General features: G+C 38.1%; 1 protein-coding gene across 3 annotated transcripts in view; it reads left to right on the plus strand.

The window, feature by feature from the left end:
• Gcn2 (eukaryotic translation initiation factor 2 alpha kinase Gcn2) overlaps positions 1 to 27658 on the plus strand; it is a 153484-nt gene that overhangs the window by 121023 nt on the left and 4803 nt on the right. For all 3 annotated transcript variants that reach the window (XM_083137842.1, XM_083137845.1, XM_083137844.1), the window contains 4 exons: positions 11391 to 11631; positions 15398 to 15507; positions 22516 to 22744; positions 26392 to 26558. In XM_083137842.1, coding sequence (XP_082993968.1) covers positions 11391 to 11631; positions 15398 to 15507; positions 22516 to 22744; positions 26392 to 26558 — 747 coding nt within the window. The remainder of the gene's footprint in view (positions 1 to 11390; positions 11632 to 15397; positions 15508 to 22515; positions 22745 to 26391; positions 26559 to 27658) is intronic.

A 27658-nucleotide genomic window follows, 5' to 3' on the forward strand; every position in this document is an offset into this window, starting at 1 on the left:
TCATATCATCACTCATCCTTGTCTTCGCGATTAGCCGAAAGTGGCTGAAAAGCAAAGTAAACTGAATGAAATCAACCAATTTAGCATTTCGGAGGAGACCGGACCTCCGCTGGCTAGGTCAATGCGTAACTGCTTATTATCGCAGACATCGCATTATGATATGTTACTGGAAACTTTTCGACCACCTCCCACGAATTAAATAACAATGAACACTGAATCGTGAAGTTTTTTGTAGTGCCCGCTGACTATGGTTAACTCAAACACATTTTCTACGTTCACCGATAGAAATAAACAAAAGGTATCTTTCTTTTCAGTACTCGCCACAAAGAATTTCCAGTACGAATTGTTTCCTTGTTGATCCACATCTGTTACGTGAATCGATTTTTCATATCCCAACGCTATCTCTTGAATTTCTTGGATTTATATACAAAATTTCAGAACCACAGAGAGAACATTCGGGGCCGCAACGTCACTGAGTCAAAGTAACGAAAGAAAGCTGGAATAAACAAAAAAAAAGGGGGGGCAAAATAGATATTAGGCACTATAAGGGAGCTTTCAGACCAAGGCGACACGTGTCTTGAAAATCAACCCTCATTTATCAATGCAACATTTCGAACCGAAGCGACATGCGACGCATGACACATGCCGTTTGGGAACGAGCCAAGCCTGCGTTCGATTTGCGTCGCATGTCGCTTTCGTTGTGAAATTTCCCTACAAGTAGCACATGTCGCTCGGATCGGCCCGTTTATTCAACAGCGTGCATCGTTTTGCCTCGATTTGTTCGCGCATGCGCAAATAACAGACCCTTATCGACTGAATGTGCCCGTGTCGCTTCGGTCTGAAAGATCCCTAAAAATTAGTTACCATACTTCGAAGCAACGTGCAACGGATATAAAACTCAACAGCTCATGCATTAACACAAAGGCCAGCCGACACAACACGACACTTTTTTGTTGTTTTTTTGGCTAAAATCTGATTGCAGATTTCCCATGTACGCAGCAGATCTAGGTCTGTCTTTTATAATTCAGGAAACAGGTAACAGTAACTATTTACAGTACAATCAATGTGTATGTAGAATGAATGCATCATTTTATATGATTTGACTTGAATCTTTATATGTTTCGTATATACTGCTACTTGCGGCAATGTTTATTGCGGAAGCCACAGGGGCTATTCAAATAGGATTCGCGCATGCGCAGATCGTTTTGTCGCAAGCCGTTCCACGCGAAACCAAATTCCACGGACCTTCGTTATTTTGTCGCAAGGTGACTATAGAGTTAGATGTTTCATGCGGTGTGCCGCCTCCCATAAGAGACTAATGTCCTGAGTCGGTTTGCGACAAGAATGACTCGTCCGATCCGGTGTGCGGCTGGCCAAGGGAATAAGTCGGTCCGTTGGCTGAGCGCGTGAGGTTGTCGACTTTCAGCCAAGTCTCAGCACAAACTTTTAATCCCAGAAGTCTCGCCACAGAACCCGTCGATTTTTCGCTTTCATTATTGGAATGATCCTTCATAAAACCAAAGTATTTCCACTTCTCTCTAGCAAATGAGCAATAAATTTAATATTAGTATTTTTGGGGGGGGGGGAAATATCAGTAAATACCGGGTACCCCAAAAGTCGCATGACCAAGAAAGAAATATTTGTATTTGAAAACAATACTTGTGTTATTAAATCAACAATAATTTAATAAATAAATACAAATATTTATAACTTGGTCAAGCGACTTTTGGGACACCCGGTATTTTGATTCTAGATTTATCACAAGAATATGTATAGTAGCTATAGTCGACAAGCTTTTGGACTGTTTGGCCTGTTTCCGAATCATATTATGTGCTGCTAAATTACACTTTCATTTTCCCACGTAACCACTGTTTCTACAGCCATCGAGTATTTTACACAAGTCACATTGGTCGCAAATCACTGGAACGAATCAGGTTTTCAACTTAATTTCTTATTGTTTTTTATTGTTGAAAGTTTTAATGCATGCACTCAACATGAGCACTTTGTGTTGCCCGACAAACATCGAAACGTTACGCGTACTCCTTCTTTTGCCACACACGAATTAACTGGTCCCTACAGTCCGGCAGAATTAACTTGAGAGAAATGACCGCTCTGTAAGTGATGCAACTGCGCTCGAATTGGCTAGAGCGGGGGACTTCCCGCTGTAACGGGCCAACGGAAACTCGAATGTTCGGGCGCGCGAAATGTTACCAACTGTTGAAAGGACTCACGTGCAGTGACTGGTGAAGCAAGCGAAGCGGCAGTGCATAGACCTCGGGTGTTTTCAAATTACGAATTAAAGGTGAAGAATAAACTGTTTCATTTATTGTATAAGATACAATACTTATAATGCTTATCATTTTCTTAGCATATCCTCTTAATACAGTGCTCCCATCTCCCGTTGTCAGCTGATTGCCCGTGATTCGCGTGAGAGTCAAGCGTTCGTTGTAGGTTGGTACTCCTGCAGCGGCGCCGGCAGCCATTTGTCTCAAGTTAATTCTGCGGGACTGTAGTTATTGAATTGATAGCTACAACAATAGGACGTGTATTGCATGGAACTAATAGGTAGGATTATAAAACTTTGAACCTTTCTCTATCCATTGGTGTATGGCACGTGTCTCTATCTTTTATAGTTCGTGAGAAATAAACATTTGAAATCTGCTCTTTTTTTAATATATATAATACGGCACAAGTCTGTGTAAAGTATAGTTGACAAAGTGTGTTTTTTTTATGCACAGCATAATCTGCACCGACTTGTGTGTTTTTTTTTAAGTCCCACAATAAATCGTAAAGCTTGTCAAAGTCTGAAATCCACTTTATGCTTATCCCGGCCTGGGCACGGATGTTTGTGAGTGTCCATTCATCAATTTCATCATATCATCACTCATCCCCCATCTTCGCAAATTAGCCAAAAGTGGCACAAACAGCGAAGTAAAATGAAGCAAATCAATCAAACCACTTTATGCTTAGATGGGCTATTAGGGACTGGGCCTACAGTTTAAAGTGGAAGTCGATCTAATGTGGAATGTCTCACTTGATTACAAGGTGACAGTTCCGTTCCCTACACTGTCGTTCGTATTTTCGTTATTTGCGTTGTTTTTCTTCGCATTTTGGCTAATCGCGACGATGAGGATGAGTGATGATTAGGCGAAATTGATGGACACTCGCAAAGAACACAAATGCCCGGGCCCAAACTAGAACCCAGGATTTCGGACTCTACTATCTGCAGGGAAGTTATCAACCAGCGGCGTATACTCTGGGTCATCTAGGTAATCGCAGATGACCCGGCTGTATTTCTTTTTTAAAAAATAAACAATTTCGATGCATACATTTCCTTGCTTCCAGCGCGCGAATACTTCCAATCGTTTGCCGCCGAATGTCCTGGAACCTTTCTCCAGCCGGTGGAATGACTTCAGGGAATCTCACCCTGACGTCATTCCTCCCGCTTTCCTTACAACCCTTGGCAAGGAGGGAGGAGAAAGGAAAGAGGGGGAGGAAACACTGCTTCTCAGGCGCGGTGATTCCGTGCCCAGGGTAAGCTCCTTCTTGTGAGAGTCCACCGGTCGCACTCCCAACCTTCAGAGCCTTTACCGTTCCCTCCGCTGAACTAGGGAAAACATACCTGGTAGAGTGCGAAGAACAGGAAAACTGAATAACATGGGCAAACCAATTCTAAGCTAATTTTCACTTTACATTTGCTTCTTGTCTGTTACTTGAACATAAATTTATCAAAAGGGAAAAGCTTAAATATTGAAGATGGAGCAAACTGAATTAAAATTCAAAGCTTAAGCAATTAAAGCACCTATTTGCTGACTCCCCCCATCCTTGTATTTACAAAAATAGTGATTGTTTCTCCTCTCTAATCTTCAAAAGCAGCGAGAATACTTCTTTCACGGAACTGAATATTTTTAAAGGGAAAGATATCAAAAATAAATTATATATATATATATATATTAGTTAATTTAAGTTGCTATATTCCGCCTGTTTAGATTAATAGTGATGAAGATGAACGAATTAAACATAAAACGAAAAAACACATCAGGCACGTAACCAGGTGGAGGACTCGGGGGGGGGGGCTGAAACCCCCCTCCCCGAAATTCTACAAATATCTAATTTAAAAAGTGTATAGTGGTAATTAGTCCTCCTCCGTAGTCAAGCGGGTTAAGGCGTTCACTCGTCTTGAGATCGTTCGCTGCGGGACGGCGTAGGTTCGAATCCGGCTCTGGTCGGAATTTATTCGGCCTACGTATAGGGCCGGTGGCAACCCACCATCGTGAGGAAATTGGGAAGCTCCGAGTGAGTGAGCGTAACCCGGTCGAGAAGACCTACAACAACGGCTGGGGGTTCGTCGGGCTGATCACCCGTCACCCCAACACTGGTCTGAGACCTCCACGCTATAACAGGTGACGGCGGAACAGTGTGGGAGGGAGACCAGCAGTCGGTAGGTAAGCCAAGGCCCGCCAAGGTGCTGTAGAGCTATGGGGGTAATTAATTTTACTTCATTAGCAGGATTAAACACTTTGCATAATACGTTGTAATAATGTGAGATTCATCTTCGGGACTTCTAACCCCACTGTTTCAACTTTATGTGGCGGCTGCTAATAAGGGATGATCCCCATCCCGAAATTAAATTCTGGCTCTGACCTGCAATGATTCGAACTTTTAAAAACCTGTCATTTCGAGCTCGGAAAGGGATTTTTTTTTTATCATTCATAGAGAATTTCATTCTGAGCCAGGAACACAACAACAGAAGTTTGGCGCGTGAAACTGAATGCGTGTAGTCGTTGGCTTCGTGTTTATTATTTATTTAGGTGTTAGTGTTTGTCGTGATAGTGCTGTGTTAAAGGGTAATGGATGTGATACAAGATTTGCTGGTGAAACCTTTTGGAACAAGATCTTTTCAGGAGAAGTTGCAAATTGTTAATACAGGTAGTCCAGTGTCATCGCTTGAACTTATTTCTACACACAAAGACAAAAATCGGGAATATGTGAGGCATTTTCGCAAGCAAATTATGACAAAACGTGGCCGTGCTTACTTTTCGGGGCTGAAAAGAATGTATTGACGCGTGGCTGATACTGTAATCTTTGCAACACTTGTGCCAAACATGAAAAATCCAAAAGTCACATAACTTCCTTTGTTAGGCTGCAATCTTTCGCACAGACACGTATTGACGTGAACTGGACAAACAGCATGCTTTGGATGTGTTACGGCACAAGTAATCGGGTCCTGGAGTAAGTTGAATTTTGCACTTAAATTAATATTGCGGGTTTTTATTTCACTAGTGCACGTCTTTCATTTTATATTTCAAAGGCTCTTTTTTTATAGCTTTATAATACTGTCTTGTTTTATTATTTGAAATTCTACAGGTATAGTAAACTGCAAGAACGAGAATTAATTGATTGTGGTCGTAGCAATAAGACAAACATTCCGACACAATATTCCTAAATCCAATATGGAGCTTGACATAAATTGCACGGAAACTTTTGGAGTTTGAGGATCAAAAGGTCGGAGATTACCCACTCGTTAGAACCAGCATACGCCACTGTTATCAACATGAGACAAGATGCTCCTAGACACAGACTCGTTCTCATCTCGAGTTGTAAATGCCTGTCTCGATTTATAAACACCGGTCACCAGGCACGTATCTATAGAAATATGTTTCGGGGGGGGGTCCGACCCAAGTGTCTCAGGAATAATAATAATAATGGTTAAATTAAAATAATTATAATAAAATTAATACTAAATACAATACATAAACTAATATTATATTATTATTATACGAATGGGTAAAAAGACTGTATAAGAATAGAGATATAACAGCGCATATTCATTACATAGCCTACTTGTAGTAAGATCGGAATAATTTACATGAAAGCAAGTGCCCTGGTAATGAAATTAATGTCAAATAGATGAATAATTGAATATTTATCGAATAGCAAAAATGATGTTACATGTAGTTGAAAAGAAAGAATGTTTCTGATTAATATTTTATGCATATTATTTTGAGTAGTAGTGTACATAAATCTTCTTTGTAATGTCAAGCCGTATGATCCCAATATAATCCTTGCCTTCTAAACAGTTCAAAGGAAATCGATTAGGCAACAAATGTAAATATTTTCATTACTAAATTTTAGTACTTCGTAAGTCTTTTTTGGGGGGGCGCACCCCTGGAAACCCCTAATTACGTCCTTCCTGTCCTTCAAAGCCGTATGATCCCAATATAATCCTTGTCTTCCAATAAGTTCAGAGAAAATTATACAACAAAGGCTAAAATAATATATTTTTCATTATTTAATTTTAGTACTTGATAAATCTTCCGGGGGGGGTGTCCGGACCCCCTGGACCCCCCCTAGATACGTCCTTGCCGGTCACGTTGTTATTTCGATCTCATCTTGAACATATAAGCAGCACATAACAGCACAAATTTTCACGGCGTATAGAGTTCATTTAAGAAAAAAAAAACTTCACAAAGTTTTCAGCTTGACGTCAAGTTACGACGCTACGAACCCTCGAATTGATTGATTTTGTGTATTTTACTTCGCCTTTCCGCCACTTTTGGCTAATCGCGAAGACGAGGATGAATGAGGATATGATTAAATTTATGAAAGCACATTCACAAACAATGCCCAGGCCGAGATTCGGACCCTGGATCCCTGGCGTCGTAGCGCTCTGGGACATCGAACCCTCTAAAAACGTAATGTTATGAATGTATGCAACTAAGCAGCACAAGCTCTTAATTATCGCCAATGGATTGGCATTGCAATTACTACGAACAGTATATGACTTATCTGTAAATAATAATGTAGATATCCACTTGGTGTGTCCGAATTAGTCGCATAGTAAAGTAAATTTGGTTCAGTATCTTTTTCAAGTATCGTACCGAACTCTCGAACGAAAAAATGAGTCTTGGAGGCTAATTCTCACCCTCTTCTCGATCTTTACAAGGTCGTCCGTCCAGGAATCGTATCCGTGTTCTTGTGATAACTCCAAAGGTCGTTATAACTTAAAAAATCTTCCGTATTTTCCCTCCGTCACGCCATCTGGTGCCTGCGTAACCACACAAAGTTTCATCAAAGTCTATCTTTTCTCGAAACTATTACACTGTAACACTTTCCGTTATGACTCTTTCATAATAAATATTTATATGATAAGGTTCTTTCACAAAAGTTGCACAAGTATATAAACATACAAACAAACAGGCGCGAAAACATGGCGGACATAAAAAAAACATGAAAAAATGATCCTTTACCTCTGATAAAGTTGTATGGAGCACCCTGGTCAAGTGGACTCGGCAAACTCTGTGACAACACCCGCGCTTTGGCAGCAGACAGAAATAACTTCGGAAACCCACGGATTCTGCGTTTTAACCACTTGTTGTGGCGGAACAACCCGTAATATTCTTTTAGCCCTGCCCTTTTCAGCGCTTGCGCCCTTGCGATGGGAATTCCCCAGCAATTACATTGTTGTTTGCCCCTATTGTTTTTCGAGTTCCCGTCGGACTTATAATATTTTTGAACTCCGAAACGGTTACCTTTGCTTCCATAATTGCCACGGTTTCTTATATCTCCATGTTGTTGTAACCTTGATTGTTCGCTAAAAATATCCAGCGACGCCCTCGCAATTGTAAAAGGGGAGCTTACATGACAACTGGCCGCTGAAAATCGTTCTCCGTTGAAATGGCCGCAGACAGAAGGCGAAATTTATGCAAATGGGAGAAATGAAAGCGAAAGAAATTGGCGGGAATCTGGAACGTAGCTAGACTGATATGTAGGAAGCGAAGTTGATGACCTAAAAAATATAGAATGTGCTAAAAAATTAGAAAAATGACGTAAAAAAAATGACCATTAAATTTGTTAGTTTCGGGCTAAAAATTTAAATGAAAAGGAAATTGAACAAAATGCAATCTCTTTATCTGATCTTGAATTTGAGTTTGCCCCAGACGGACACCTGGTGGTTTCACCCGACACAACAAAGACTGTCACCAGTTCAGCATTTCTTTTGCACGTAAATTGCAATCCTGCGATATATATATATATTTCACATTGGCGAATAGACTCAAGAATATTACCAAAATGAAAGAAGTGACAAAATATGACGAAACAATACGCCGAATATTGCGAAAAATGACGGAAAAATTACGAAAATCGGGGAAAATGACCTAAAACCTGAAAATTGGCAAAAAAATGCACTTTAAAAATACCTTTTTGCGTTCTAGACGAAGTGTAATATTGTGTATATTTAATGGGCATCGTGTCCGAGATGTCAGAAGAAAGGTGACATTTCATCAACTTCCGCTCCCTACCAGTAGCGAAGCGTAGTCTTACGAAGGAGGCAAGCAATGTTTCAGTACAACAAAACATGTAGTACAATGGCACGCCAAGAGGGGGATTAAGGTTTATAGCCTCATTGGCCCGGTCGCTGGATTTGTCAAAATATCATAATAAAGTGATGGTTCTAAAAATAAACCATATGATCCTCAAACGTCATATTTACTTTCGAAAAAAAAAATCGCATTCGGAGTCAAACATTAAAATAAAAAGTTAAACACAAACTTTAAAAATTTCATTTCAAACCAAAGAAACACATGAATAGACGATGTACTCACCACAATAAATTCCAAACTCCTTTGCATATATAGGAAATTTCCCGCTATCGAACAATTCAACAAATCTTAGGGCCTGAAGGTTCTCAAAACGTGAAGACACTCCCATGCTCTTTCCACAACTGGAAAGCATCCACGCAAGATCACTTTGGAAATCTCTGAAACGACCGAAAGTGATACCAACCTATTTCCTTAATTTTATCCCTCATGGGAAGGAAAGATATATCAGTATGAAGATAGAAATTAAGCGGTGGAATCAGAATCATTACAGCAGAAAGAGTATATACATAATATTTAAGTAATAAAGTGTCATACAGAGGCGGGGAGGGGGAGGGTTGGCCCCCCTTTGGTCCAGTATTCCTAAGAAAAGGAAAGTCAAAGGCAGGAAAATATGACAAAATGAGGAGACTACTACAAAAAATCCTGGATCACCAATTGTGTCATAATAATAAAACTTAAAACATGTTCTTGTGTTCATAATGTGTACAATGTATACGATTTAATTGTGCTGTGTAAATATCAGAAGAGAGTTCTTTTTAGATAGCTTTATTTTCACCCCAAGTTTTATTCAAAAGCAGTCAATTTATTGAATGTGGTTGTAAAATTTGTGAAACAGCTCATTTGAATTACTGTGTAAATAATTTGGCAGTTGCAAACACTGGTGCGGTCAACACTTTTGACGTAATTTGAGCTGGACCGAGCTGGACACAGGGTGCAGACCAAGGTCAGTCGAATCTTCCCTCCCTCCCTGGGGAAACTCTTCACGGGGGTGCAGACATTTCACTTCCTGGAAACACAAACCCCCGCCCTTTACCATCTCGCCCGAACTCCCAATATCAATTTTTTTACGCGTTTTACAATTCGCGAAATATAAAATAAATTGTAATATAAAATGATATATATGGAATTTAGAACAATGATAATAACTTATTTTAGTTATTTTATGACTAAGAATTATTTTTATATTCGCGATCTTGTTTACGTGTTCATGAAGACAAATATTCTTTACTCGTAGTTTTGGTGGCAATATATCCTTCTGCTTTCGGTTGAGCTCGGCCATTTTCGGGAATAACGCAAGCTCAGCAAGCAGAGCTTTTGGTATAAGCGTTGTGGACGGGTTCCACTCGAATTTCACGCTTCGCCATGTGACTCTTTCGGGTGCGTTATTTTCCCGCAGAGCAGCCGCAAGCATTGAGGCTGGTGCTTGCTACAGAGCTGCGGAGGGAGTTTGCGGCCGTAATTTTTCGCGAAATCGAGTGCGATGGAAACGAAATAAGGCTAAAACATTAAGTACATTAAATGATATTCGAATAATGCAAGCAGTGCTTGCATTGCTTGTACTATATCTTCGCCTCTGCTCCCTACTGATATGTTTGGTGGGGGTGGGCAAATTTGTATATATATATATACATACATACATACATATATATATATATGTATATATATATATATATATATATATATATATATATATATATATATATATATATGTGTGTGTGTGTGTGTGTGTGGGGGGGGGTAGTAAAAGAAAAGTACATCTCCCACAGTTCATATTGCAGGGTGCCTTAAGGTACATTTTAGGGGTGCAGTGGCGTCGATTGGGTTCCAAAACGGGGGGGGGGGCAAGGACAGTTTACTCTATCTTGTTAGATGACTGTCATTTGGAGACTGGTTCGATTCCTGGAGTGTGTGATCTAAGGTCGGAATTTTTCCGTTTTTGTCCCTGCGTAATGCGGCTTTGAAGCTCACCCAGCCTCAAATAAATATGTACCTGGCGGCAATCCTGGGGGTGTAAAGGCAGCCGAAGCATGGTGCTCATCATATCACCTCTAAAATGACCGAGCTCGAGAATATCTGGAACCCTACCCCACAACCCCTAAATAAGTGTGTGTGTATTCATTACACAATACATAAGGAATATGGTGGTAGGGCCCCACACATAGAATATATCAGTGTGGTGGTGTGATCATCACCATGATCTGGCTACCATTTCTCCCCCAGGTACTCATTTAATGGAGGCTGGGTGAACCGCAGAGCTGTTCCATGCATGGACTGAAATATTTTTTCAGGGGGGGAAGCAATGTAACCCCCACAAAAATGATTCTGTTTCAATTTATCAGGTTTATTTACTAGTCTTATTTGTAATTACAAGTCTTTTACAACTAATGCTAATTAATTCGATTAAAATGTTATGTGTGAAATATATCATTCTATGATGAATGCACATGCACAGTGTGGTACTGAATAATTATTATGCAAATAACCAACTTTAAACAATAATTACTATTTTAATTAGGCTTCCTGGCTGGCCTAATTCTATACGAATTAGAATACTTAATGATGTTCCAACTGTTCCTAAGAATTTGACGCTGCTTTATTCTATTTAGAGGAACCTGTTCCGTGATCGATATTCCAGAAAAAGTATTTTGATTCATTTGCTCTGGGGTTTGCACACATTGCCAAACTCACAGCGCATAGAAGACTTTAAGATTAACAGCTGTTCTTTGTAACATTTTGTTTGTTGAGGCTATGTTTCAATGCTACGAGGCCTCAAAAACACATTATGTTTCCTGTATTTATGCAGCCAGGATGACACCACTACATCATTGGAGAGCACCCCTCCCCCCCCCCCCCCTTTTGCATATTGATTTGTAGAGCTGCCATTACATATCAACTTTGTGTCATGTGTTCTTGGTACTCGGTGGTTTATTTGTATATGGACCACAACTTATGGAGTAAAATTTTAGGATTTTGGATCTATATTCAAATTGAATAATTTAATTTCAGGCAGGAACTGGAAATGACTGGGATGGTATCTAAGGAAGTGAATCAGTCTGCAGCTGGAATCAGCATATCTCTGGATAAGATTGTTTCTGCCCTTCAGGATGATGGAAGCATAGCACGTCAGTCAGCTGTGGATGTGCTGGTGTGCTCTCTGGGACACCGCATGATGATCAAAGAAAAGGCTCATGTCGTGCGAGATCTTTGGGCTGCTGGCATCAAAAGTTCAATAATAGATACTGTACAGGTAGATATAATTTTCTTTAAAATTTGACCATGTTGTGTCATAAAATGGTAGCCTCTTGGTAATTTAACATTCACTTGCTGCCTTTGGAGGCTTCTGATTGGTTCAGGAATCACCAGTAATTGGACTTCTCAGATAGGCTTATAAAGGTCATGTAGGACCAAGCCCCTACATGCACTATTTCTTAACGTATATTCTTTGGAATAGAAGATTATTTGTTATCTTTTTAAGCTCTTATTCAAGCTGCAAAGATATACAAATATATTTGTCAGACATTACCTGGACACAGTTTATAGTCTATTAATAGAGGCATGCAAATTTAATTTTTGACGAAAACACGAAATATGAAATAACATGCTGTAATCTTCATTTTCATGTTTCTGAAAGGTGTGAGGTGCATTTTCCTACCCTGTTTTGTCACGAAATAATGCGAAATGAACTGCAAAATGCTAAATATACTCTTAAACACGAAATTTACAGTTTATATACAGACGTGCCACTTTCTGAAGTCTGAAGTATCCTGTGAGTTATGCAATTCACGGAAAATTGATTTTAATTCTGCTGTAAATATTTGTGAAGTAAAAATAGACCCCTTTACATGGGAATAAACTTAATACTGTGGTAACTACATAAATGTGCTATTAGAAGGGATAAGATTATTTTGTATAATAAGTGCAGTTTTTTAATCAAATTTAGGATTATATTCACAATTTCAAAACCAAAATGTCATTTTATATACCACTTTTGATGTGATTATGCACCGCTATAACACAGAAATTTCATTTTGTTTACCGCTTTTGAACCCGAAATCAACTCTGTTTTTGTACCGAAATTTTGCTTTTTTATTTGCCAAAAATATGTGCCTCTAGCTATTAACTATACCCAGGCTTTTAACCCTGTTCTTTTGGCAATACAGAGCCTTTTGGAAACTTGTAAGAAGTGGCTGCCGTGATTTTCACGAATTCTACCCAAAAATGTACAGCTAAAGCACTTTCCAGTTGGCCCCTGAGTTACCAGCCTTGTGGTAACCAAGAAAGTGTCCCCACAACTTACAGAAATTGCTCTATTTATACCTGAAACTGGTGTATACACATCCTAGATTAGCGGTTCCCAAACTTTTTTGTTTCACGGCACCCTTAGTGTTTCAAAATTTTTGCCTAAATCATATGTAGGCCTATCTAACACTTTCAACACTCAGTTAGTGTGGTTACGTTGCTTGCCTTAAGTTAAAAAATGAACACATATTTCAAATTCAGAAACATTTTATGTGTAAAAAGAACTAAGACCCTGTGTAGAATAACAAGTGTCATTCAGTGAAAATATTGGAACTTTTTATGTGGCGTGCCTGTAAGCCAGGGCACTGCAGCACACACTTTGGGAACCAGGCCTAGATGTTGCTAGTTGCTAGAGGTGTTTGTACTATTAAATAGTTACATCTGTAATCTTTATTGTAAGAGTTAGTAATCTTTAAAAGATCAAAACAATTTCTGTTGATTGTTAATAAGGTATTAATCATAGAACTCGCTAATTATGCAGTAAAACAGAAATAATTAAATAATTCAAACAAGAGAATTGATCATAGATTTACATAAAGGTGAATCAGTTTGAATTAGAAAGTGTGTAATAGTCAATAAGACTAGGGCAACACAAATTTAAACATTTCTCGCATGTACAGGCTCGCCATGAATTAAGGGGGCACCTTTTGATCATCAATTACGTTTAACAATGAGAACATGTTTATAATATTGGCAACTTTTTATTTTCTGAAGGTAGTAACTTAGACACCTCAATGACAATTTTATGTTTTCCACTTAATTATCAATTTCAGCTCCATTTAAATCATTGCAAGCTTGAAGACATAAGTGTCTTTCCTTCTATCTGTTCGTGGCTTACAAGATTTTTCAGGTCTCAGGCACTTCCGGTTGCATCAAATAACTTGTTGATTCTTGAGATAGTGTTATTTTTACGTGCTAGAAGTCCACATTCCTGCAGCATTCATCGCTGAACTTCAGCTACACATTATTGGTAATGAATAAAGTGTGGATCAATATGCACTCAAATATGCAAATTATGCACTAAAGGAAAAATATAGGCACAAATAAAATTCCTCGAAATACATTTATTTTTTAAAGTACTAGACACACATAGTGACCATTGAAGGTAAAGATGAAGTAACAACAGCTTTCATGTCAAGTAAGGTTGCAAAATCTTGTATTAAATTGAATTTACTACTTCCAGTTGTTAAACACAATATAATGAAAATCGTTAAGTAGTTTTGAATGTATGTAAATTGAGTGCACTACAACATATCTCTCTAAATTGGTTAGAGTGAAATTTTTCCGTTTATCAGTTAGTATATCCTTGTATGAAGAAAAGGTGCGCTCCACACTACAACTTGTCAGTGGACAATATTTCAATGCAGCTATGTCCTCTGGCGTGAGATCTTATAATAGTTCTGTTGATTCACCTTGTTTCACTGTTTCAGTAAAACAATCTTCGATGATTTTTCCTTTGGCATCTTCACACAATGCAAACTACACTAATTCAACGGAGTACAGACTGTTTACGAGCAAAAATCTCCATTGCCTTATCTAGGCCAAGGAAGAAGGCCGGGGGAGGGGATGCACGTGTTCTCTGTGTCATTGCCAGGTATGCGCGAGGGAGTGGGGATCGTCTGCCCCGCAGCGCATAAACAGAGGTTTTCGAACACCTGTGCTTGAAAATTTTACTCTCAGAAACACTCCACAGATGAAACATTAACCAAGTAAACAAATATATTTAAAAAAAATTATCAATTTAATTTTTTCATGTAATATTCATTTATATGCGCTTACGTAGTAAATATGCACAAACACCTTAAATATGCATTTATATGCACTTTAAAACCCCCCTACTTCAGTTCGGAATGCTCTGAAACAACTTTAGAACCCGGTTGCATATTAATTAGAGGACCGGAATAAAATATGCAAATGTGCAAATGAAAATGAAGAATACACGTACACATTTGACACGCTGCTCAATACTTAGGCAACTTGCTGCGATTCTAAACAACATCCACTTCTTCTGCTATGTCAGTTAGATTTTACATGTGTGTAAGGAAAAAAAAAATAGTAGCTCAATACAAAAGTTAAAGTGGCAAAAGGTGCCCCCTTAATTTGTGGCCACCCTTTACATATTTCTTCTAATGTACAATTGTTACAAGCAATTAATGTTTCAAGAGTACTCACAATCCATTCATAAGTCATTTATTTGTAATTTGATCAATGTTACAATTATAGTAATGGGAAAAATTTAACAGTTATACAATGAATCTTGTCAATACGTTTTGATACATAAACTGTCATTTCATATTGGAACCTAACAGCTATGATTAGGAATCATAATGTATATTTGTAACTTATTGTCTAGGGGCAAATAAGCTGCTCTAACAGAGTATACGACTACCCTTCAACAACTGGATATGAAATACATAATGCTGACAAACTTTCACAGCATATAGAAGATATCCAGACAAACAACCTTTCTCAATAAAGTTTTACTTCTTTGCGTAGCTTACTTTTGATACGTATTATTTTTTCTCTTGTATTGCATATGTACAAACAACTGGCAGAGATTTAAATTTTTGTTTAAATACTAGGATATTAGACACACAAAGCTGTTAGCATTTACTTTTCAAAGGGTTTCGTTAAGTTGGGTGTTCAACGTAACATTAAAGCTTTACCTTTAGAGTCTTATTGGATGTGTTTTAATGCACCTTCTCATCCCCTAGACTCTGGAAGATATTCAGGAAACATGCCAAGAATTGGGTGTTGCACACATTGTAATGCTGAAGGACACAGAATCTGGAACACTTCGAGTTAGAAGTTGGGAAGGCAACAGGTGAGATATTTAAGTTTAATAATGCTGATTTTGATTTGGGTATATTTTAATAATTTTGGTGGCATGTTACAAGACCTGTCAATAATTTGGCGCCATTAAACTTATATTGTTTTGCTTCTTAAATAAAAACAATATGTAATATTATTATAGTCCTGCACCGTGGCTGTGCAGTCTAAGTTTTGGGTTCTGGCTATGGAATGCACGCAGGTTCGAGTCTCATACAACTTTTCACCAGAGATTTCAGCCAGTGGCCACCCACCATCGTGAGGAAATTGGAGAGCTACGAATGAGTAGCGTAACCACGTCACGAAAACCTATAACAACGACTGGGTGTTTGTCCTGCTGACCACACCTCATCCCATCTCCTGTTGGATGATCTCCCACGAGGTAGGAGTGAGGCTGGCAGTCTGTAGATAGGCCCTGGACCTCATGGTCTGTTGCACGATGGGTTATTATTAATATTATTGTATTGTTTCAACCTCATATTGTTAAATAATGTGTGTGTTCGACTGACTGAGCCATTATTGAGCAGTTTACTATCAATGTTGTGCCAAGTTGGTTGAATACTGAGACTCGGTGTACAAATGAAATTAGGATCGGAAGCATTCTGAATTGTATCAGGGTGGCGACAGACCTGGAAAACTGGGAAAAGTCAGTGAGAGGTCAAAAAAGGTCAGGGAAATGTCAGGGAATTTTGTCTTTATTGACTTTTTTTTTAATGCGATGCAATGAATGTGCCAGGCATTTGCTTTGAAAGATGTCATTATGTAGCGCTGCATGGGAACAGGAAATCTAGTTGCTAAATCGCGGCCTCAACTTTTAGGCACCTTTTATGCACAAGAAGAATCCAACGAATCGGGATAGTTGAATAATGTCACAAAAGAGTAAAACAGAAATCTGCATTGGTAAATGTTTTTAAATTTGACAAGTGCAGGATGCTCCCAATCTCAAGTTTTCTTCAGCACTCGTATTGCAATTTATGCCCCCTCCCCCCCCTTGCAAGTAGTAAGGGGACAGAACAGTCAACAGATGGATGGAGGAGGGAGGGGAGGGACATTAGCACTGAGGCACTGTTGGATAGTTGTAGGACGTTGTAGCATGGCATTTTGTTGGACATTTCTCTGCCAGACCTGTTAAATTCTCACTTTTCATCTACTGATTTATACCAGGGGCATCCAGAAAGTAAGTTCCAATTAGTAGGGACCTTGATTTTTTGCAAACACGATAATAGTGAAAAATGTCAATTGCTACGAGGTAGTGTTTATGAATGTGTAGTGAGATGTGTGGACACATTTTCACCCGTTTGAAATAGCGATATAACAAGAATTTGGCATAAAATGTAAATTGTTGGCATTTTTCACGAATTTTAAAAATATACTTAAACAACAAAAAATACCTCGAAATCCAGCATTTTTGTCTTTTTTAGGCTTAAAGAAACAAAATGTGCCATATTTGTGTATCTAGAACACACAAGTTTTCAAACATTTTATCCAAGAGAAAACTATAATGCATGTTGTACGTGGAATAATTCAGACAGCCACATTCAAGCAAATATTACCTAGGATTTTCTCAACTTCTACCAGAACAATTTGTACCACAGAGCAAAGTGGCAGGGTTCACACAGAAGCCCCATCATCAGTATTTGTCACGCAAGGAGTGTTTTGAATCACCGAGCTAAGTGGTGCAATTTTGGTGGTGATCGAGTGCTCACATACCACCACAGGGGAGTCGTAACATCGGCATTTGTCGAGCGAGAAATAATGGGAAATAACTTCCTCAAAAATCGGTTCCAACATATCAAACTGTCACGAAAATATGTACACCACGTGACCTACAATTTAAAACAGTAATTTGAAAACACCACGAAAGTATAATTTTAGGTATATTTCCCACAAAATGCGTTAAAATTAAAATGTGAATTTGGGGGAAATAACACTGAATAGTAAAAATAAATAAATAAAAAAAGAATAACACCAATTTGGAAGAAAAATAAAAGATCAAGGTCCCTACCGATTAGGCATAAATAAAACAAGAATATCAGTAGTAATTAAAAGCATTAGTTACAGTAACTCACAATCTAATTTTTGGCATAATCAACCACTGTTGTTCTGGCATTAGTCATCGCATGACATATGTGTCTGACAGCAAAGACTGGGACTATCTGTACTGGAGTGCTGCTGTCAAAACCTTGTCCTGCCAGAAATCTCTTCAGCTGAACAAAGCAATGAAAGTGGGTACATGCAAGGCCAGGGCTGTACAGGGATTGGTCAAAGATCTCTCACTTGAAATGATGTAAAGAAGCCTGCATGTACTCATCTGTATGGGGTCGTGCACATTGGATTGAACTTCATTGTCTGATCATACTATTTATTGCTCATGATGTCTAGTCTGTACACCTCACACCATTGCTGGTGACTCTATGCCGGATTCTGAGTGTGCAAAAATCTGATTGCAGCACATACCTCGCAGTCTGTGGGAGACTGTATGAGAGCTACTATCTTTAACCTAGAACTGTCCTAAAACGGCTGTGTTTTACTGCACCAGATTAAAGCAACATGACACTTCTTCCTGCCTGCTTATGTTCCGACCACTAGTGCCGCGTACTGGTGCCATTGGAACTTTTTTCTGGATGCCGCTCATACATAAACTTTCGGAAGCTGTTATCAACATTCAACATACCAACATGCAGTTGGTAACAGTGTGTTCCCCTTCTCGCCAGTAATAATGGTATAACTGCATGTTGGCAGTTTCACATTTCTTTACTTGGATATACTGTGAATGTTTGTACTGAAGGAGAAGTCCTATTGATAATGTAAGAAAATAAGACACTTTGTTTAGTATGATTCAATTGTTTCACTTGAGTGCAAGGGTTAAGTTTTTTGCTTTACATAGAAAAGAGAAGTAGGTTTGTGCATTGAAAAATGAGTCTGCACTAATGGTTGTTGCAAATAGAGGGTTCCAAACCTCAATGGAAATATCAACATAACATATAATAACAAGAAAGGCTAAAGAGATTAAAAATTACAAAATTCCTTTTTGCATCGATCACTTTACTCTAACCTCATTTAGTCGTAACTTTAAAAATAATGGAATATTTTATTGAAAAACTGACTGCATATGAAAAAATCCCATAATTCCTCCCTAGCTTGCGAATGGTAATAATTATCCAAATTCACTATTTTGCAGTTTGAATGCAAATCATAGAGAAATGAAGTCAATTTCGTGGAAGCTAATAAAGGTACTTAATATACCTGGATCTGTATGACATTCTTATTTCCATTTGCAAAAACATTAATTTAGTGTATAATTGTCAGGGAAAAATCTAAATTTTGTCCTGAAAAACCTGGAAAAATCAGGGAATTTCATTTCTGCTTCTCTGTAGCCACCCTGTGTATGTAAAATCTCATAAAGATGTTTCCATGAGAGGTAATAAAGTAGGTTGGTTGGCGAAGCTCGGATGACCTGGGGCAATGCTGTAAGGGAATACATTATTCTTTTGGTAGAGACTTTACTTACTACTGCCGTTACTAAGTTAGTCAACAGTCAGATTACCTTACATCATCTTTCATAGGGTTTGTCACCATTGCACAGTGATTCAGAATGCCAAAAAAGTCGGCCAAAATAGAAATTTTGACTTTTCGGGAAGGGGATAAAACATGAACACTTCTGAAAACAACTAAATGGGGCATGAAACTGCCAGATAATTTTTTCTTGAAATGGATTATTTGTTCTTGTTTTCGGGCCTCAAAATGGCGGTTCGTGAAAATAGAATTGTCGGACTGTATTTTGAACTATTTTTAAGACTTGTTGTAGCAATTATTTTTTCGCCGGGCAATATAATTGTGCTAGGTAGACTCACAACTTCTCAGTAATGCACAGAAATATAGCACATATTTAGATTACAATAAAATATAATGTTTTTATTTTTGACTTGAAAGTGCAAAAGTTATCTTGAGTTAACATAGCTTTCACCGCTATTTCCCACAACGATTTCTAAAGCAAAGGATACTTTAAAGTATTGTGAAAACGATATGGGAGAAAAGTTTTGCTATTTTTGACAAATTTAGCTAATTTGTAAATGTGTGCTCCGTTGTTAATGGGTCAGCTGACAACCCTGAATCAAAGGTGGTCACGTGTGTGCACGCTTGGGGAATAGGAGGTCTCCAATTTTGCTATCGGCTGATGCATAATACATATAGAAGTAGTGCAATGTAACAGTAATTTATTCAAATGTCCCCAAGAACCCTTAAGGGGCCTCCCCGATGGCGCAGTGGTAGCGTCGTCGCCTTGTAATCAAGGTGTCCCGGGTTCGATTCCCGGTGGAGGCACATAGTGGTTCGGATCCCACTTTAAACTGTAGGTCCAGTCCCGATTAGCCTTACTGTGCATAAAGTGGACTTAAAACAACAAATCAATCCAATCCAATCCAAGAACCCTTAACACCCCCAAAACTTTCATCAACACCCTCCCTAAAATTTTCCCCAAAGACTCAGCTGTGTAAAAATTACCCAGAAGTAAAATTACTTCGTAAATCCGAATTATAATTACATTAAAGCATTTGATTAACAATACCTTTATTGGTTGTACTAATTCTATTAATTTTGAACATCTTTATTGTATTTTCACAATTGATAAGAATGAGAGAAAAGAACATGTTTAAATACCAAGCTGAAACGCAGGAGCGGACGTGTGGGTGAAATTTACACAGCCAATGTTTCTATGACCCTGTGAGGGGAACTAACAAAGCCTCACAGCTGATTCAAGGACATTACGTTCGAAAGTATTTACTGCAAAGGTACTGAGAAGAACCTCAGGCACTCATTGGTAAAGAAGAAAGAAAAAAATATTTGAAAATTGCTTGGGTCATTTTTACCCATCCACATGTCCTTGTGGGATAATGATGGTGGTGTGTCATAGAAATCCACAAAACATTATTCCTGAAAAATCTGAAGAAGATAAGAATGATCAAATTAAGCATTTGTTTCATTCGTGTTAGATTCTACTCATATAAATATTGAAAATATCACTTAAGATTGTGTTAAGTAAGACCTTTAGTGTTAAGTAAGACCTTTAGTGTTGATTTATCGTGGTGCTGCAGCAAAGTGTTTTAGCGATATGAAAATTGTCGCTGGAAAGAAGATAATTTTCTTAAAAATAATTTTAGTCGACTTTTAAAATTTGGGTGTTTGTAGTTGCTTTTTCTTCACTCTATACACACTCAAAAGCAGATTATCAGTTTTGAAGAAAGTAGTGGCAGAAATAAAAGGCGATAAACTGAAGAACTTCGATGGGAAAATACATCTAAGGAACTTGCATTCATCACCAAAGTACATTTAAATGAGAAGGAAAAAGATTGGACCTAGTGAATAAATATTATTTAATGCCTTGAAAGACTAATTTATCTTGAAAGTGATTTGATAGGAAGTCTGTTTTCCTGACTTTAAACATTTATTGTGCATAAATTTATTTTAACGATACTTCTCACATTTATTATTATTATTATTATTTTATTACTATCATTATTATCCTTATTATCATTATTTTTGTTATTATTTAATCTACAGTATTTCTGGAAATGGATTTTGGTCTTCCAAGTGTATTGTTCAGTTTTACTGTGGTTCCAAGTGTGTATTAAAATAGGTCAAGATTATACAGGGTGATTTTTTTTTTTGTTTTGTGTACAGACAGTAGAAAATGCAGTATGTAGGTTTGATATTGGTGTTATCAGGAAGAAGAGTGTTGGGAAAGGTGGTGAGAACCATATTCGAAAGCCTAGCATTCCACAAAATGGTATTCCGCACAAGTTCAGATGAGCTGTGCAGAGTAATCGTGCACCCATATGCAACCATTCCCTTTTTGTTTGGCATGGTTGTTGATCCTTCCACCTGCTGGTTTCAACAAGATGGCGCGAGACCTCACACGGCAACAATAGTTCTTGATTATCTTTAGAAGATGTTTGATCACTGTGTGTTGTCTAATCGTTATCCCCAAGTGCATGGGAAGGGGTTTGAATGGCCACCAATGTCACCGGATATGACCCCTGTAACTTTTTTCTTTGGGGTTACCTTAAAGACAGAGTATTTCAGACTAACCCTACAACAATTAAAGAACTGAAAAATGCCGTAGAAGCAGAAATATTCAATATTTCTGAGGACACATTAGCATCATCAGTGATGCGCAATTTTGTTGTCAGGTTGTGCCATGTCCGTTATAGGCAAGGGGCACATATTGAACATATTGTGGTTTAAACTCCCAAGTCTGTAGAACATTCCACTGAAGTTTGAAAGGTGTATGACACGTGGTTTCGTAAATTATGGCAAATTCCAATGGTTCCATATATAGAAGATCACCCTGCACGTTTTGTATAAAAATCAAAATAATGAATCTCATGTGGATTCCATGGACCCAAAGTGTGAATTATTCCATAAAATTGCTAATCTTACACATTTGTCTTGATTTAGGGGTCAAATAGCGAGCTCCTGATTTTTGCCGATTTTTTTGGCATTCTGGGTCACTGTGCATTGCACAGCAGGTCTGAGGTCAGCCCAGGAAGTCCTTGAATTTCAGGGTTGAGCTGTCACGTAGTCTCAAAGAAGTTGGACACACATTGAGTATCTGTGACGCAACAGGACTCAAGAGCACTTGTAGACAAGTATTTCTTGACCTGATGCAAATGTTGGTGACGTGCAATACTTCCAGCTCTGACATTTAGGAAAAATGCAAAAAACATACGCTTCAGTTTGGATTTTTTTCTAGTATTCTGTGCAGACCTTAGGAATACATAGGATGAATGGAATCAGATTATAGTGTATGTACTGCCTTTTTCTGTTGATAGAAAGAGCATATAGAATATTTATATGGTAGCAACTGAAAAAATGTAGTCTTAATGCAATAACGTGAAAGTTACTATCAAATTTTCTTGTTAGGCAGTTTCAGGGTTACCATTCTCAAAGCATTTCAGGTAAAATTTTAAGTGGCAGTATTTATTGACATAATTTGTTTTTGTAGGTTTCAAGAGAAGAAGATGAACACAGCGGAGCTTGTTGATTACATGCAGCGGCTTCTAAAGATTAGTAGTGATGCCAATGAGGTGCCTGTTTCCAAATCAGACAGCAGCAAGATGGTGCCTAGCACAGATGCGGCTCAGTCTGTGGCAACTGGAAACCCTTTCGTTAACTTAAATTTTGTGCTTATTGAAAAGTTGGCCTTAAATATAAAAAGGCGACATGAAAACCAGGTACGATATTGATTCCTACGGATGGATGGATCATGTGCATCCCCTATTCATGTGACTATAACATGGTGTAATTTAACGGCGGTGAGGTCTGAGGGAACAGGTTCCTTCCTTTTCTGGATAGAAAGTGTATTATGTGTTATGTAGGCTACAATATCAGTGTGTTATGCAGTATGTTTCAGGGGGTCAAGATGAAAAAAAAAAAAAACTGTGTGAAAATGTAAATTCAGAAAAATTGTATAATATTTTGCTCCATCGTGACCACCAAGATTGAATGTATAATGAGGATAAATATAAAATATGGAAACATAAAATCGAGGTTGCCCTGTATATAATCTACTTGAATTGTAACCCAATATGAGTACTGTATCTCTGTAAAACAATGTATTTTTTAAAAAAAAAATGAAGTAGGGTCCACTTTGGTAACCAAAATAGAAATTTTGTGTAAAAAATATCCTTTTCCTCTTGTAATTGCTTATTGGAAGGAGGATGTCTGAACAAAACCCCTTCAATTCAAGTTTCTATGCTATGTGTTACATGTATTTGTACATGTCATCTTTGAAAATCAATTTCCCATCCTGAGAAATTTCCCAGCATGAAATATCCCAGCTGATAAAGGTTCTCTGTATAATGGGAGATATAAGATGTAATCTTTCAATCTGGGGACATAATTATCACAGAAATTATTTGTGTTTCATTGCTCCAAAAGTGTTTTGGCTTGTGATAGCTGAGTTAAAGACAATCTGGAGCTTACTTAGTTGCCTATCAAAGTAATACAGACGATTAACCCTTAATAATAATAATAATAACAGCAGCAGCAATAATGTAATTTTAGTGTTTATTTCATCTATACTTCGATTCATTCACCTGTCTTCTTGGAGAGTAAACTTAAGTAAATAAAGATATTAATTCATTTCCTTTCTGTCTTGAATGTGTTGAAGCAGAGAGGAAATAAGAGAAAAACTACTGCAATGAAGATGAAGTCAATTTCTATGTACTTTTCCTCTTTTACACGAGCCTCAGGTGGATATGCAAAAGCTTCTGCACGTGGAGTAAATTTGTCAAGATTAAAATTAAATAGCATGTATCCCTCCTGAAATTCTTAGATTGTTTGTGTACTCTCGCCCCAAAATTAATATTGTACCTAGTCTTACCATAAATACTGTCCCAAAGTTGTAAGTAAATAGACACAAAATGGTGAGAGATATTGTAATATCAGAATAACATGAGGTGCATGGATGCATTATGAACCAAAATCACAAATAATTATTCGAAATGGCCACCTTTAGCATTGACACACTTCTGAATTCTTCGTGGCAACTCATCAATGGAATTACGCAACACATCGACTGGAAAATGAGCAACTGCCGTCAGAAGAGACCGACCGCTTTAAACTTTCAATATTGGGATGTCTCTTCTTCCAAGTCATCTCCTGAAGCTTGGGCCACAATTTGTAGTCCAAAGGTTATAGGTCCGGATTTGCAGAAGGCCAATCTGAACTGGAAATGAAGTCTGGAACATTTGCTATGAGGACATGCTCCATTTCTGTGAAAAAGGGGTAAAAACATCAGCCAAAGTGTACCAGCAGACAGTGCTTGAGAAACGATTCAAGAATCTTACCGACACCATCTTTCATGGAGAGAACTGGAGCTTCCAGCAGGACTCAGCCCCAGCACACAAAGCACGCACTACCCAGCAGTGGTTGGAGGGAAATGTTCCTGACTTCATTTCCACGTCAGATTGGCCCTCTGCCAGTCCAGACTTAAACCCTTTGGACTACAAATTGTGGTCCAAGCTTCAGGAGATGGCTTGCAAGAAGAGACATCCCAATATTGACCGTTTGAAGCGGTCTCTTCAGAAGGCAGCTGCGGAGTTTCCACTTGATGTGTTGCGTAATTCCATTGATGAGTGGCCACGAAGACTTCAGAAGTGTGTCAGTGCTAAAGGTGGCCATTTCGAATAATTATTTGTGGTTTTGGTTCATAATGCATCCATGCACCTCATGTTATTCTGATATTACAATATCTCTCACCATTTTGTGTCTATTTACTTACAACTTTGGGACAGTATTTATGGTAAGACTAGGTATATAAAAAGAGTTAACATTCCTAAATTCAAAACTTATTGACACCATAACTTTCATCCAAAACAAGAAATAAATAAAAGAATAAATAATCCTTCCATTGTCCATGTTGCAGTTAAAACCAGTTCTATCCCATTTACTGTAGGTTCATTTCATTATTATCCTTCCATCTTTCTCTTGACCTTCCTTGAGGTGCCTTACCATCAGGTTTCACAACAGGGATCCTCCAAAATCTTCTTTTCTTTCTTGTGCATGCCAGATGTGTTCCCCAACAAATTCCCTGGCCCCCTTTTTTTTGTTAATTATTCTAACATTACTAGCTGACCTCCATGGCAGAGTTGTTAGCACAGCACACTACAACACTAGGGGCCCCAGGTTTAAATTTCAGGTTAGACATGAATGAATGTTCTTTGTGCATTCCTTCATCAACTCCATTATATCATCACTCATCCTCATCTTCATAATTAGCGAAATGTGGAAGGGAAGCAAAGTAAAATGAAATGTAAAATCAATCAATCTAATATTATTAGACAAATACCAAACACACTCACTCACTTTCACTCTTTTTCCTCTTTCTCTCACTTACTTTCAAAAACACCTTAATTTGTGTTCCACTTTTAGTGTAAAGGAACACATTTTACATTCGGAAATACTCCATATTTTAACCTTCATGTTGTTTTGTATTTATAAATATTGAGTATCTGTTCAGTTCGATGAGGAGCGACTGAATCAGCTTATTCATGAAGATCCACGCCAAACGACGAGGGAATTGGCAGAGATAATGTAATGCTCCCACAGTACCATAGAGCGTCCGTCACCTTCACTCTATGGGAAAGGTTCAAAAGTTGGGCACATAGGTTCCGCATGCTTTTGAACGACAACAACAAAAATCAACGAGCCACTGAACGGAGCGTCCGGTGCGATGCATGTCTTTGAGGTCAAAATTGCAGTCTTTGAATCGCTTAAACCAATTTTGAGCCATCCTAAGAGACATCGCTTCTTCGCAAATCTCATGAGCAGCTTCTGTGGCTTTGGCACCTCGATTAAACGCAAACAGCAGAAGGTGTCGAAAATGCTCTTTTTTGTCGACTTGACACTCCATTTTAATGACCTGAAGAGAACAAAAAGTATATCAGCATAAAAAAACACACTACTTTGTAGAGCACATAATTCTCTATCAAATAACATAAAACGCATTGCCAACACATTTTATTTTTCATGCAAAATTTTCAAAAAGTAAAGTGCTCCACTGTGCATAGCACCATGCCATGAAGGCATATAGGGGGTGTGGGGTGCCAACCCAATACAAAAGTAACATGCATTAACTGAAAGAAGTAGACATTTAATTCCCTGTTGCTCCACTTATTAATGTTACTAAGCTCTAACAATGAAATCCGTATTAACATTTACGGAGTTTATTATTAATTGCATAGTTCTTCATTACAGAAAAACAGCAAATAAATTAAAATGTTTTCTTGATGCCAGGTGATTACTACGAAATTTAATAGTGTGTTCATTCTATGCAATAATGCTTGTTCAGCATTGTAATATCTGATTTTATTTGCAGATGATGGCCCACATATCACCTACTCTTCAGCATTTATCTGCCCGAGCTAGAGTGGAAGTTCTCGGCTTGAATTTGGACATGACCATTATTAAAACAATTGCAAGCCATCTTGAAATAGACGGAGATGAGCAAGAGTTTCAGAAGAGCGTCAATCCTATACTAGAGAAGTAGGCATTTTGTGTGAATACAATGTAGCATAATCTTGATCATATTTGTCTGTGTCCTGTGGTACCAATATTAAATTCTCACAATAATTGTCAATGTTACTGCAGTAAATATATTGTTAAATTTCATACCAAATTTGCAAGTCGCAAGTAATATGTGACACATGTATTTCACATCAAATTGCCAACTTACAACAACCCCCAGTTGTTGTTGTAAGTTTTCTATGACCAGGTTAAGCTACTCATTCATAACTTCCCAATTTCCTCACGATGGTAGGTAGCCACTGGTCCCATACACAGGCCAAAATCTCAGAAAAAGTTGTTATGCTTTCTCAAGGAGACTCAAACCTGTACATATCCCATAGTCAGAGCCCAAAGCTTGCACCTTAGACTGTATGGTTAGGGTGAGGGACATTATACCAACATAATAGCAAATATACAGGGTGAGCATAAAGTCTTTCCCTGATTATGAATATTTATATCTCAACTTCCACGGTAGATAGGCAAGTAAAACCTATGGCAATAAGTAGTGCAATACATCAAGTTTTTTTTCCATTTCTTTGTTTTGTCTGATTCTTATTCTGATTCCCATATCATGGCCACCACGTTCGCCGGACATATCCCCTGTTGACTTTTTTTATGGGGGTTACGTTAAGGACACAGTGTTTAGTTCACCAGTTCCTGATATGCAAACTCTTCAGACACGAATACGGGATGCTATAGAGATGGTGACGGAAGAGATGTTGGTTGGCAAAGACATGGAGAGAAATTGAGTATCACCTAGACGTTCTAAGGGCAACAAAGGGAGCACATGTCGAAGTGTACTGAAGTGTACTGATAAAAAACTTTATGAGTTAAGCTACCATTTCCAACAAACCGCATATCTGTATCTAGCATAGTTCTTTAACAATAAAAGTTTGTAATCAGGGAAAGACTTTATGCTCACCCTGTATTATTTAGTGCACATAAATGGCTGTGGAGGTAAGGCTCTATGTATTCTTGTTCTCAGCCATGCCTGAGGTGATGTGATTATCACCATCACCTTTACCCCAGAGGAAGGTAATAGCAGTTAAAATTTGACAATTTTGCCGAACAGTTTCATG

This window comes from Lepisma saccharinum, chromosome 16 (assembly GCF_977018435.1).
Source record: "Lepisma saccharinum chromosome 16, izLepSacc3.1, whole genome shotgun sequence".
In the NCBI taxonomy this organism is placed as follows: domain Eukaryota; kingdom Metazoa; phylum Arthropoda; class Insecta; order Zygentoma; family Lepismatidae; genus Lepisma; species Lepisma saccharinum.